The 14848-nt window shown below is 36.2% G+C and overlaps 1 protein-coding gene across 1 annotated transcript; it reads left to right on the top strand.

The window, feature by feature from the left end:
* Window positions 1-1811: 1811 nt before the first annotated feature.
* INS49_010997 (uncharacterized protein) lies at window positions 1812-4935 on the top strand (the record flags this gene model as incomplete). Its single annotated transcript, XM_043171718.1, has 3 exons — window positions 1812-2045; window positions 2183-4843; window positions 4909-4935. 3 exons carry the CDS (start codon window positions 1812-1814, stop codon window positions 4933-4935), a joined length of 2922 nt encoding a protein of 973 aa, XP_043023463.1.
* Window positions 4936-14848: the final 9913 nt, after the last annotated feature.

Genomic DNA, 14848 nt, shown 5'->3' with positions numbered 1-14848 from the left:
GTGTCGAGGCCTTGGCATCTCAGTTGCTGCCAAAGAGGGGGGTTCGTCGACCACGACGTGAATGAAATGCCAACACGGCGCGTATGTGAGGGTGTAGGCGGGTACGTCGCGGGCGCAGTGTCTGTGGGTAGTGATGACGGTGGAAATGGTGGATGTGGTTTTTGGGGGTGGCCTCACACGATGGGCCCTCCTGGAATCTGAGCGTGTCAGAGTGGTTAGTCGTTCGAGTAGGTTGTTGGATCGAGTGGATGTTTGGTGAGTTTATTGACTTACGATCATGTTTGGAGGGGGTTCTTGGTCCCGATCACTGGACTGGCACTGCACCTGCGCGAGTGAAGGAGAACGGCACACACTCTCCCACACTCAGAGAGACTTCTAGGTCGACTAACGGACGTTGGGCACATAAATCAGATGGGACAGGGCTACGTAGCGAGGGAGCGGACGCACAGAGGGGCAGGCTCGATGATGCATCCGCCAATGCTGTTTCCAAACGAAGACTCAATTGCATCCTACCTAGGCTGTCTACGAGCCCTTGAGTCTGTAAACATCCTCATGGTCTCCAGGCATGGGGTACGTCTCCTTAAGAGCAACCAGAAGTCGAACGTGACAGGCGACGGTACTATACCGTGATGAACGCATGGTGGTTGATTGTTCCCACCACAAGCGCGTCAGGTAGCTGGCGGGCAGCTGGGCAGCATTTACGTCACCGTTCCCCCGGTAATGGTAGGGGCTCCTCATTGGGCAGCGACATTGGATCTCGGCGGCGGTGCAGCACACCAGCGAGAGATGAGATTGCGGGCAGTCAACTCAACTCAACTGTCAATAGCCTTTGGGCAGGCGCGAACACGTCACGCTAATAATAAGGTATTGGTGTATTGGACAAGGTGGTGGCATTGGCACCGTAAGTACCTAGGTAGTACATGCGACATCCATGATGCACCTTCCAAGGCTCGTAGGCTACCTGCTTTGTTGTGGTATGTGTACCTGCTGCTAAGTACCTGGCACTACCCAGCATGTGCTACTATGCAGTCTAGAGGGATCTCATTTCGGGAGACTGATGTTTGCATTGTTTAGATTTTGGCCCCTTCACCCAGAACATTCAAGCAGACACTGAGAACTTGCTTCCTTTTGCTCTACACACAACTTGACCCCTTCCTACCCACTCGTTGCTGCACTGCTGGCTGTACACACATCCCAACTTTGCTGCCCGACAAGTCCACCTTACAAAAAGCTCGGCCCACTACTCAACCTCGCCCTCCCCTGCTGCTGCCCTGCCAGCAAAAGCTAGAACCCTGCCTGCCCCTCTGAACGGCCGAAAACATCTGGACAGCGGATCGATTGTTGCCCTGGCAGCCCTGGGAGCGTGGCACCTGCCGACGGCCATTCACGAGTCACCGCATCCTTTGCCCCCCTGGCCTGGCGTGGCCCCCCGGTCGTCGCTCCATCAGATTCAAGGCCAAGCAAGGGCACGGCACCATTGGACTTGCCTTGCTGCCCTGCCCGTCGACGTCCAAGCTTTTTGACGACAGTCACTCGCAACAAAACAAATCGACGCCAAGGAGGTACCTACTCAACACACAAAGAACACCCACGACAGCTTCATTGCATCCCCGAGACACAAGGACAAAGCACGCTCCCTTGTCCGCGCCCGCGTTACTCACACCAGCCCGCCTGCCTGATCTTTCAAGCACCAAGGCGCTGTTTGCTGTTTGCGATCACTTGGTACGACCCCCGTATCCCAGGCCAACAGCGCCACGCTGGACATCACGGAAGAGCAGCTACCATGCTTCGCTTGACCCATAGCCAGCATCATGCGCCGAAAGATTCGGTCGGCGGTCCACAAGCTAACACGTCGCATAGCTCGAGCTCTCACCGGCCCCATCGATCGCGACGGCCCCGAAGCCTCCCTACCGAACATCCCTGGTTCACCACCAACCTTTGATCCGAATCCTGGAGATACTCACGCCGATCCGGAGCCATCCATAATGGCTGATGGAGAGGAGGATTACAGCTCTTTGCCCCTTACAGATCGCTGGGTGCACAAGGTACGTGGAACCCGCGATACCACCGAGTTTGGTCCACACCGGTACTATGAGGGAAAGACAGGGGGAGGGGGCTCCCTCTTAGAGCCCGTCCAGTGGTCGAACAGAGTGGATGCTAATCGCACCTTGCCTGGTTGTAGATCTGGAAAGTCCGCAAAGCAGCATACGAAGAAGCCACCAAGCAGTTCGAGGTCAGCGCCGACGAGTACGATGCTGCCTTCCAGCCCTTTCTGCGAGATTCTTCCCTATGGAAAGGCGCCGTGGCCGACAGCAACGTGGCAGCCCAACAAGATGGCATGGCAGCTTACTGCGCATTTCTGAAGTTCGGCGGCAAGGAACACGGCACGAGATCAAGAGGTGTCACAGTCACACCCATCTGTGAGAAGGGTCTCCCGTCTACGCGAGCGGCAACAAAGGCGTCATCCATCGAGGCCCTGCTCCTCCTCTGCGAAGTTGATGTACCGAACCCTGTCATCGAGGATGTCCTGCCTGTACTCTCCGCTAAGCAACCAAAAACCGTTGCCGCCGCGCTGAACGCCTTGACCGCCATCTTTCACAACTACGGTTGCAAGCTTGCCGATCCCAAACCTGTCCTCAAAGTCTTACCAAAAGCCTTCGGCCACGCTGACAAAAATGTGCGAGCTGAAGCGACCAACTTGGCAGTGGAATTCTACAGGTGGCTGCGGGAGGCTATGAAGCCCATGTTCTGGGGCGATCTGAAGCCAACCCAGCAAACCGACTTGGAGACGCAGTTCGAGAAAATCAAGGCCGAAGGTGCTCCGAAGCAGGAACGATTGTTGCGGACTCAACAAGCTGCAAAAGAACAGGCCCCGGCCGCTGGAGGAGGGGACGAAGGCGGTGGGGACGACGACGAGGGCGAGGAGCCCGAGGAGATTGACGCATTCGACCTTGCAGAGCCCCAGGACGTCCTCAAGGGTATACCTGGGAATTTCTACGACTTGCTCGGCTCATCGAAATGGAAAGACCGCAAGGAAGCTGTTGAGGCGCTGTACGCCCTTGTGAATGTGCCAAGGATCAAGGACGGGGATTTCAGCGAAATCAACAGGTCACTGGCGAAATGTATGAAGGATGCCAACATCGCTGTTGTCACACAGGCAGCTCAATGCATCGAGCTCCTAGCCAAAGGATTGCGGAAGAGCTACGGAAAATACCGATCGGTCGTCATGCAGCCCATCATGGACCGCCTCAAGGAGAAGAAAGCCGCTGTTCAGGATGCCCTTGGCGCAGCACTCGATCAGGTCTTCCTGGCAACAAGCCTGACGGATTGTTTCGAAGATATTTTGGCTTATCTAGTCAACAAGAACCCTCAGGTCAAGGAAGGTACCATGAAGTTTCTTGTACGATGCCTGCGGACAACAAGAGACGTCCCAAGCAAACAAGAAATCGGGCAGACGGTTGAGGCTGCAAAGAAGCTCCTGGCGGAGTCTAGCCCTGCGCTTCGTGATGGTGGTGCCGAGATACTGGGCACCATCATGAAGATTATTGGCGAGCGGGCGATGAACCCCCATATGGAGGGTCTTGACGACATTCGAAAGACCAAGATCAAGGAGTACTTTGAGACAGCAGAAGTCAAGGCGAAGGAGAAGCCGAAAGCGCCACCGCCGGCCGCTAAACCTCCACCAGGGGGTCCCAAGAAGGTTGTCAGGAAGGGTCCCGCTGGTCTAAAGAAAGCTGCACCGGCAGCGGCACCGCCACGAGCCGAGTCTCCCCCAATGGCACCACCATCGACGGCAAAACCAGCGGGCAACAAGCTTGGGATGCCGAAACCCTCTGGGATTGGAGGTCTCAAAGCACCTCAGAAGAGGACACTCGCAGGGCCCGGTGGCCTGGCATCGCCGCGGCGACCTGCAGCTGCAGCGCCCCCGCCGCCAGACGAGGACGAGTACGACGAGGAGCCAGCACCAGTCGCCTCTCCTCCTCGGCAACGACTTGGCATGGGCCGCGGTGGTCTTGCTGGCCGCTCTCTAGCCAAACCGGCTGCACCACCGGCAGCCATGGCTCCCGCCGCCGAACCTGCCCCCGCCGTCTCTGGCCTCACTGCGTTGGAGCGCGCAGAGCTAGAAGAGCTCAGAGCCGCCAACGAGAGCCTGCTGCGGCAAGCTGACGAGGGCCGCCATGAGCGGTCCAAGCTCATGTCCGAAATCCAGGAACTGAAGAATCAAAATGCTCAGCTCATTGAAGATCACACTCGGGATGTGCTGAGCATCAAGGCAAAGGAGACGCAGCTTGTACGTGCACGGAGCGATGCGGAAGCGGCGGAGAGCACGAATGAGCGTCTGCGAAGGGAACTTGACCGACTGAAGCGAGCTCTCAGTAAGTCTGAGCAGCTCGGTATGCAGCGTGATGACATGTTGAGCCCCACGCTCAGCACGGCCAGCCCAGTACAAGAAGAAATGGGCGGCGGTTTCCGAGAAAGGGAAGGCAGCTTCGGAGGCGGCTTGCATAGGGCAGCAAGTACAGCGTCTAGGAACCGCACTTCATATGCTAGCAACCTCTCCGAGGAGAAGGAGAATGGATATGGTCCAGACGTTCCTCCGCCTTACGCAAGGCACAAGGCCCTCAGCCCGGAGCTTGGGAGATACAACAATGGCAATGGGGCCAGCTCGGCTAGCAGTGGACGAGCATCTCCCGCTAGGGGCTACAGGAGAGACGTCTACTCGGGCGAGCATTCATCCGCTGCCGGTGGTGGTGCCGCTGGAAACAACGGCAATGGCGCTGAAAGTTGGAAGAGGGCTGCTGAGGTGACCAGCCAGCTGAAGGCAAGGATTGAGCAGATGAAGGTATGTCTAACCCTCCCATATATGATTATCAAGTCACCAAGTGCTGACGTCCTTGTTTGTAACAGGCTAAGCAAGGGCTTGCGAAGCAGTAGGTCCTGCACAGATTGAGTCCTAGCCGTCATCATCGCGGAAGCATGCGTCCTCGTGTCAGACCGCAATCATGTTCGAGCATCTATGGGCCACCGGGCGAGCCACGATCGTTCTGGGAGCTCTGAAGGAATTTTGTTTAGTCATTCATTGTAACAGGATCCGTCTCAAGTGGGTGAGGTGCGGAGGGAGGTCTAGCATTTTCAGGGCGTCTTGCGTGCGATCCTTCGCGGGGATAGGGGACAGGTCCGGTCAGCGAGGCTTGTACTCCTTACTTCCCTTTTGCCTCGCACCAATGTCCGGGATGGACTCTTGTTTGATTGCGCGCGTGTGGGAGGGTTTTGGTAAAACTTAGATACCACTTGCGGTTCTCACTTCCGCTCACTGTACTTGACTTTTGCCAGTATCGATGGATAACCATTTTCTACATGGCGTCGTAGAGAATCGTGCATGTGAACTGCCAGACGTTCGGTCAACGTACTGGGAGATCTGGGTTATGGGTGTCTGGGAAGAGTGAGTGCACAGTCGCCTGCCAATCATAATCAGAAAGTATGCCTACGTGACGATGACCTCTGTGAGTCGATTGACATTGCCCTGACTGGCTACTGCACTCAAAGTATGCTTTTTCCTGACCAGGAAATATGTACTCAGTCGGCTGTTTGGACATAGACGCGGAGTTGGATTCCCGCCTGTCATCATCTGAGAGTTATAGGACTGATTGAGGGGCACGGTCAGTAAGGTTTCGCAGCATTAGTTGGAAAATATCTATCCATGCACGTATTTAAAACTCTTAACATTTGGATTCTTCTTCCGACTCGCAGCAAGCTCTTTAGAATACTTGCTGGATTTGCCAAGCCCAACTTTGCTATCGATGGCCTAAAGGACAGGCTTTTCTCCTTTGGGCAGGTGGCCCCCTTTGAGCGCCTGTAGCATGTGTTGAACAAAAGCGACGCCGCCATTGCCGTGCAATTGCGGTACCTATATACTTCAACAGCATGTATGCCGCATTCTTTTCTTGTTTAGGTTGTTTCTGCAGGGCAGTAAGAGCAGACTTCAATTGATCCGTCATTGATTTGGCGTGTTCCTTCAAAAGATCGACCGGTGCTTGAGCTGGCTTCGTCTGCTGCGACGACATGACTGCAATGTATGATAGGATTGATGCCGAAGATGGGTTGACTGATGTTATCATACAACGAGAAGTGTGGAAGAAGAAGATGAATGCGCTGACGTTGCTGCACAATGAGAACTGTGTAGGAAGGAAGTGGATGGATTTGAGAGTGTCTAAGATGATTGATATTGTATTTAGATGGTAAGTGTGCCTTCTTATATATAGAGCCAGCAAGAAGTGATGACAATGCCTTACCCACTAAACTCTCGCCATCCTGCTGGATGGCCTATGAGACGGTTGCTAGGCTTCCCAACAGACGTGTTGTCGTGGGAGCGGGACATTAATTGACCTTGTGTTCCACTTTTGGGCCCGAAGATGGCCCGTTTTCCAGCGTGAAGTATTATAGAAATTGAACGGCGCAGCACTGGCGCCCTTTTTCCCCTACTGTTTTCTTCCTCGTCTTCTTTCGTACGTATCCTGGGGAATTCTGAGTGCTGGGAGATATAGGGAAATAGTCACATGCGACCTCTCAGGTCTGACTACTCGATTCCGAACGCCCGCATTGTCCCTAACGCCCGCAATGTCCCTTAATGGTCGTTTGGAGTACAACAGCTGCAGTGAGGGTGTCCGAGTGGTGTTCAATGCCTGGGTACCTCAAATAGCGGTTGGCGGATAGTTGCCGAGGCGGCACACCAACACCACTGTTAGAGAGGGACCCGCCTGTGCCACTTGTGCCACAAAGCGGCGTTGCAGGCATAGCCCGAGCCAGAGTACGCCCACCCAGCTTCCACAGTACGCCCACCCAGCTTTCAGCGTTGGCCCACCCAGTACAAGGAAATTGGCTGTATGTACTAATAAAACTAAGTACTTTCTTAATAAGCAAAAAGCTACCTTGCATCCTTAAAAAGCTACCCTAGCTAGGGTAAAAAGGGCCCTTAAGGGTAAAGAAGGCCCTTAAGGGCAAAGAGGGCCCCTTAGAAATAAAGGGCCTTTAAGAATAAAGAAGGCCCTTAAGAGATAAAGGGCTTTTAAGGATAAAGAAGGCCCTTAAGAGATAAAGGGCCTTTAAGGATAAAAAAGGCCTTAAAAGCATAAAGGGCCTTAAGCAGTAAAAAGGGCCTTAAGGAATATAAAAAATGCAAAAGGGCATAAAGGGCGTAAAGGGGCATAAAGGGTATAAAGGGGCAGAGGGGCGGAGGGGCAGAGGGGCGGAGGGGTAAAATCCAAAGTATACTTATATTTTATTAGTGCATGCAGCCAATTTCCTTGTACTGGGTGGGCCAACGCTGGAAGCTGGGTGGGCGTACTGTGGAAGCTGGGTGGGCGTACTCTGCCTTGCATAGCCCCAACGGCTAATTTTATCAGACGACCCCGCTACTGTCTCTGCTTTAAATGATGGCAACTTTAACACTTTATCCTTTTGAGTGCAACCTTCTTTCTGATATTTAACGATACTTGCTTTTCTTTATAATCCTTATACAATACATGCCAGTTACCTACTTTACCTGAAAATGACTGATAAACAGAGCAATACATCCCAGGGAGGTGAGGCTAATTATGTTGGCAAGTACGACCCTCGCTATTAAGAGGCTACTTTAGTTATTCCCTATGGGGCACGTAGCTTCTTAAAACTTAGATAGAATAATATCAATATATAATTGCTTCCCATATAATTATTATATGTATAAGAAACCTACCAATACTAATTAGTGGTTATAGGCACCATAGATTAATAAGGTAGAAGAGGCAACCCTATAAGGATTTTTCTAACCTAAAATTATATCCTCCTTATTGGTAAGCGTTATATAGCAATAATTGCTTCTTTAGGCCTCCTTGCATTATTAAACTCCCTAAGCAAATATTGCAAAGATTAAATAGATTAAGTAGCATTCCTTGTGATATCTATATATATATTTATTATTATTTAAGAGATATGCATTTATTATGTATAAGACTTTACTAAAAACGAACTTATTACAAACCCATCTTTAAATCCTTTGGTAAAACTTAATAAAGCTCCGTTTTATTAATAAATAAAGCTTATAATTATCGCAATTATTAAATAAATAAGGCTTGTAATTATTGTAATTGCTAAAGCTAATGCAATGTTATATTATAAGCAAATGCAAGTTATATATTATGCTTTTAATTAATATAAAAGGACTTAATGATAAGAAAAAGCTTTAGCTTTTAAGGCTTAAAGGAACTAATAATTTCTTCCTTTTAATAACTATAACTTACTCTTTATTAAATTATCATTATTAACTTGCTTTTAAATATTATTTATTTTATTAACATTTCTTTTTATTTTATTAATTTTACTTTTTATAATATTTGCCATAAAAACCTATAAGAATAGTTAATAACGTTAAAAAGCTATTAGCTCTTATTAAAGGGTATATAATTAATAAAATGCTTGCTTAAACTTTAATTAACCTAGCCTACTATGGATATATCAATCCAAAACTATGGTTTATAACCCTTATATAAGGAGCATTAGTGAAATATTTAATTACCTACTTAATAAGTACTTTAACAAGCTATATATAATAAAACTTTTATAATAATAACCTTTTTATTGCTTATTGCAAGAATTATGCAGCGTAAATATAAGTAATATTTAAAGCATTGCTAAATCCTTGCTAATAATGCCTAAAAGTCTTCCTTTAAATGCAAAGCATTTATATAAAATGTAATAACTAACTTATAGTACTATAGTTAATTACCATAGCTTAAGCTAAGGAAAAATTAAAATAAATTAATAATAAGCTTTATAATGCCTTATTAGCTTTAAAATTAAGCATAAATAAATATTATATATAATTTTAAAAATAGTAACTATAAGCATAGCCTTTATAAGAACTATAGGCAGGCTTTAAATAATAATAATCGCTAAGAAGGCAATCCCTAAAATAATATTTATCGCCGCCACTAGCTTTAAGCGCGTAATTATAAAACCTAAACTTAATAATATAATTTATTAAAAATTAATATAATCAACAAGGCCCACTATTATTAGCGGAAAGATAGAGATAAAGCTTATATTAAAGATATATATTATACTTAGCATAACCTTGGGCTGCCTTAGGAATATCTTCGCTAAACGAAAAGTATAACCTATATAAAACTCTTTCTTTATAATATATTTCTAATAAATACTTAAATTTAGCAAAGTTAGCATAATTTATAAAAACCTTTAATAATTCTAATAAGTATATTAAGAACTTATATAATTTGCTAAATAATAAGATAAAGATGTTTTTTAATATTTATTATTATATTAAAATTTAGCTAAGTTAATTTTATATAGTTTTTCCTTAAATGCTTAAAAATTAAGCTAAGGCTTATTACCTTTATTTTATAAATTAAATTAATATATTTATAATAGCGTACTTTAAAATTAAAATGCATTTTAATATAAACCTTAATTACTAGCATTATTATATAAATTAAATAATAATAATATTTATAAAGATAAGAGTATAAAACTTAAATAAAGACTTGCATAAGGTTTTATATTTAATGCTTAATAAGCTATAACTTTGCTAATGGGCATTAAGCTAAAATTATATTAAAAAAGATAACTTAAAAATAATGGTAATTAAAGCTTGCAAAGGAGTTTCTAAGCTAAAAATAACTCTTTTTAAGCTAGCTTAATTATGCAAAGAATTGTTTTTAAATTTAAGATTTATAATAAAAATATAATTTAGCTATATAATTATAATTTATATTATAAATAAAGTTTTAAATTAATATTATATTAATTATAAATATAATAGCTAAAAGCTAAGAAAAGGATAATAATTATAGTTTTAAGTATTTTAAGGAAATTAAAGATTTAGCTAATTAAACTTAAGCCATTTAAGCTTTAAGTAGCTAAGATTTTATGGCATTAGCTATAAAGCTTAAAGTAATAATGCTTATAAAGAAGGAGGAAAAGGATAACCTTAAAAGAAAAGATATTATATTTATAAAAAGGAAGGATGCTAATTAATTAAATATTTAGCTAATAAGCAATATTTAATAAGAAGAAGCTATTTAATATAATATAAATATAAAGGTTATAATATTAATTTTAATATTTTTTTAAATAAATTTAAAGAATATAAAATAAATAATAAAAATAAATTTTATAAATATAAAGATAAATAGAATTAAGATAATGATTATAATAACGATACTTATATTATAAAGATAGGACTTAATAAGGAAGTTTATTATGCAAATGTTAATTTCCTGGCTAATAAAGCGTTTATATACTAAATTATGGAAGATAATATCTTTTAAATGGAAATAATTATTATAATTAATTAATTTATCTTAAAGAATAAATATAATTAAACTTATTTTTAAGGAATCTTGCTAAATATTAAAGCATTATTAATATTTACGGCTAAATATAAGTAATTCCTTATATTGCAATGAAAAAACCTAAAGTACTAAATTAATATAATCGCTATAGGAAAAGCTAAAGTTAAATTTAGTAATAAAATAATTATTAATTTACTTAGTATAATTAAAGTTTTAACCTTAGTTAATTATATTAATTTCCATATTGTTTAGGTATAAACCTTATTCTTGCTTTGCTTAATAAATATAAATAAGCTTTAAGTATATTATAATAATATTATAAATAAAATGGTTTTCTTTAATGGTATAATTATCATATTAATACTTAGAAAATAAGGTTATTTATAATTTTTCCTAAATTAAATTATTAATGCTATATATTTCTTTTTAAAGATAGAAATAAGGAAACTTTATTATTACTTTAAATACTTATTAATAAATTAGCTATGCTAAATGCTTAAAAAAGCTAGTAATTTAAATATTAATAAATAAGCAATAATAAAGATTAAGAAGATATATCATTATTATTAAATAAATAAACCTACGCCTAAATATTTTAAGTTTATATTATGTAATAATTATAAATTTAATTATAAAATCTTGGTTAATATAATGTATTTAAGCGAACGCCTAATCCTTTATATTATAAATTAAGCTATTGCTTTCTAAGGAGCGAAATTTTTAAAATTTATATTTACAAAAATTATATAATAAATATTATAAATGCTTTAAATTAATATATATTAAGAATCATTAAATATTATTAAATATAATGCAGGAATAAACTTTATATCCTTAAAATTTTATTTAAAGGCATGGATAATGGGAATTAAATGTAAATAGGTCCTTATAAAGGCATATTAATTTATTAAGAAAGTTAAAAGATATTATTAAGCTCTTAAATAAGTATATAAAATTCTATATATTAAATTATATAATAATATAAATAATAATGCTATTTTATAAATAATTATAAAAGCTATTAATAATATTGCTAAATTAAATAAATTAGTCCTTATGCTTTTAGTTTTTAATGTATATTTATAAATATTGCATAAGTTGCTATTATTATTATTAATATAAAAGTAAGCGGAAGTTATTTTAAAGGCTATAAAGATGCTGTGAAAAATTATAATTAAATGGTAAGTATAAAATGCATTAAATATTAAAGTTAAATTTATCTTTAATATGGAATACTTGCTATAATGTAAAGTTTGTATATAGAGAGAGAGAAAAGGATGAAAGAATTTATATAAGGTTATTGCTATAAATAGCTATAATATAACCTTAAATATGCTAAATAAAGCTGCGATGTTTAAATTAATAATTATTTAATTATATTATTAAAATAATAATAAAAAAATGCAATTCTTATAAGCAAAAAATTTAGTTATAAAACCTTAAATGCAACTTATTATATAATTATTATTATTAAAGATAAAAGATTGCATTATTATATTATATATTTTAAAGAAAGAAAATAAAAATTATAACTTAGCAATTAAATTAAGATAAGATGGAATTATTATAATATTAAGCTTATTATTTAAAGAATTTAATAAAATGGAAATTAATAATCTTATTGCTAAAGGTATCTTTTAAATTAAGAAATGATTAGCAAAGCAATATAGTAAATATTATCTTTTTAAGTTTTATATAGTATAAAAAGTAAAAGGTAAAATTATAAAATTATATAAGAAATCTTAATTTATTATTTAAGGTTATAATAATAATAAAAAGAGATTAATCTTAATATAAAGCTTAATTATTTAAAGAATAAGCTAATAAATAATTCTTATACTTGCTTCTTTATTAATTTAAGAAAAAGGTATAATTATTATACTTTAAGATATTACTTAAGCCTACCCTTAAGTAAAGTTAAAATTATACAAGATAATCTTTATAAAGTTATTAAAGAAACTAAAGAATAAATATCTTTTAAGCATAATTATTTATATTATTTAACCCTTATATAGCATAATAAAATTTAGCATTTATTAATTTAATATATATTAAAAACATTATTAATAAAAGCTTAAAATAAATTGCTTTATATATAATTCTTACTTAATAATTATAAAGCTTATATAATTCTGTAAAATAATAAGTATATAAATAAATGATATATTAATTTTATTTATGCTAAAATTTTAGGATAAAAAGGAGATTAAGATAAAGGCTGCGAAATTATAAGGAAAATTAAAATAAGAGCTAATGCTTAAAAACCTAATGAATTATAATAAGGCTTATATAATTATAAATATTATTAGCTTAATTACTACTTAATAAAAGGGATAAGCTAATAAACTTACTCTTATTAATGCAATAATTAAAGACGCTTTTTAGAAATACCTTAAATAAAGAACTTATAAAATATATATAACTTTAATTTGCTAATTAAAAGCCTTATATAATCTTTTAATAGCTGCATAAATGCAAAACTTAAAGGTAGGAGATTATAAGAGCTTAAATATGCAATTATTATAGTAAATAAATAATATTATATAAGGAATTAAATATATACCTTTTAATCTTAAAATAGCAAAACTTTTTATATTTATAAATAAATTATTTGCAAATAATTAAGACTTAATATCTTAATTTAAATATATTATTATCCTTATAAATAAAACTTATAAAGAAATTAAGGAATTTATAATAATAGGCAATATTCTTTATTAATTATTAATAAAGTATAAATATATTATTTAAAGCATATTAATAAGTAAAATTTATAATATAATAAATAAAGTAAATATTAAAATTTCCCTAATTATAATAATTAGGATGGCTATAAGATAACTCTTATTGCTAGATATATTTTTAATTATTTATATAAACTTATATAGCTTATATAAATGCCTTATAAAGCTAGGAATAATAAAGGAAAAGCACTTTATAATTAATATTATATTATTATAAAAGTTATATAAAATAAGAAAGATTACTAAAGTAAGGTAAATAAATAGGAAAAATAATCTTATTAATATAATAATAAAACTAACTTTAAATATTGCATTATAAAAGCTTATTAATAATAATAAGCTTTATATATAAATAAATGGGTTAGTTAAGAAACTTGGAGTAGCTCCTTTTTATTAAGAAAGGAGCAACTTACCGTTAATACTTTTTTCTTTTAACCTCGCCGCTATTAGTTATAAAACCTTATACCTTTTAAATTTAAAACCCTTAATATAAACTTTAACCTTTTATATTTTAATTAATACCTTTTTAATACCTTATTATATATAAGGATAACCTTATAATTATTAATATTATTAATAATTATTATTTTAAAGTTAACTTTATTATTATTATTATCTTTTACTATTATTTATTAGCAGTAATATTAAAATTAATTTTTATTAAATTTATTTGCAATTTATTAACTTTTCTTATAATTAAAGAATAAATTAATAATTATTATATAATAATTATAAAGTTTTATATTATAAATATTTATTTTAACTATTAAATTTCTATAAAATCTTTTCTTTCTTATTATAATAAAAAATATTAATAATAATTTATAAGAATTATTTAATACTTTTATTAATATATCTTATAAGGATGATAATGATAAGCAGAATTATTTAATAAATATTGCATTTATTATTCGTGTTAAAGATATAATTAATATAATTATCGTTATAATTGCTATTAATATAATTAATATTAAAGGTAGCCTTGCTGCAACCCTTAATTAAAATTAAGATTCCCTTGCAAACATTGTAATTATAACCTTAATTAATAAAATAAATATTATAATTATATTTTTATTAAGTAATAAGATAAAAATTAAAATTATTACTAAGGCTGTAAGAAGGGCTAAAATTGCTTTAATTAATAAAGATAAAGATAAGCTTATTAATCTTACTAGCTTTTATAATAAGGTTATTATTAATAATGCTTATTTAATAAATATTAATAAGGATGTTAATAATAATAACTCTTATTTACTTAATATTAATGGCAATTTAATTATTATTAATAATAAAGATAACTAAAATTAAGTTAATAAGATCTTAATAAAGATTGTAAAAATCGCCTTTAACTTTACTTTTATATTAAGCATTAAAAAGAATAAGCTGCTTATTAAAATAAATTCTTAAGGAATTATTAAAATTAATAAGCTAAAGGTTATAATTATAGCTTAGGTTAAGATACTTTTCCTAAATAATATTATTATAATAGCTATTATTTAAATTATTAATAATTTTTAATATTAAGATAAGTAAATATTTTTTAATAATATAGTTAAAAAGCTATGCATTTATATTAAAAGTATTGAAATTCTTAATGCAAGATTATATAGCATTCTTAATAATAAGAACTATTAAAGCGATTATTATCTTAAATATTAAATTATTATAATTTTTATAATAAATAACTTAATAAAAATTTTAATCTTAAATATCTTTTATATATATTAAATTAAAAAGATTTAGCTATTAAAGAAT

The sequence above is a fragment of the Diaporthe citri genome (genome assembly GCF_014595645.1).
Source record: "Diaporthe citri strain NFHF-8-4 chromosome Unknown scaffold_5, whole genome shotgun sequence".
Classification (NCBI taxonomy): Eukaryota; Fungi; Ascomycota; class Sordariomycetes; order Diaporthales; family Diaporthaceae; genus Diaporthe; species Diaporthe citri.
The sequence above is the reverse complement of the archived record's forward strand: the minus strand, read 5'-3'. Positions and strand labels throughout refer to the sequence as shown.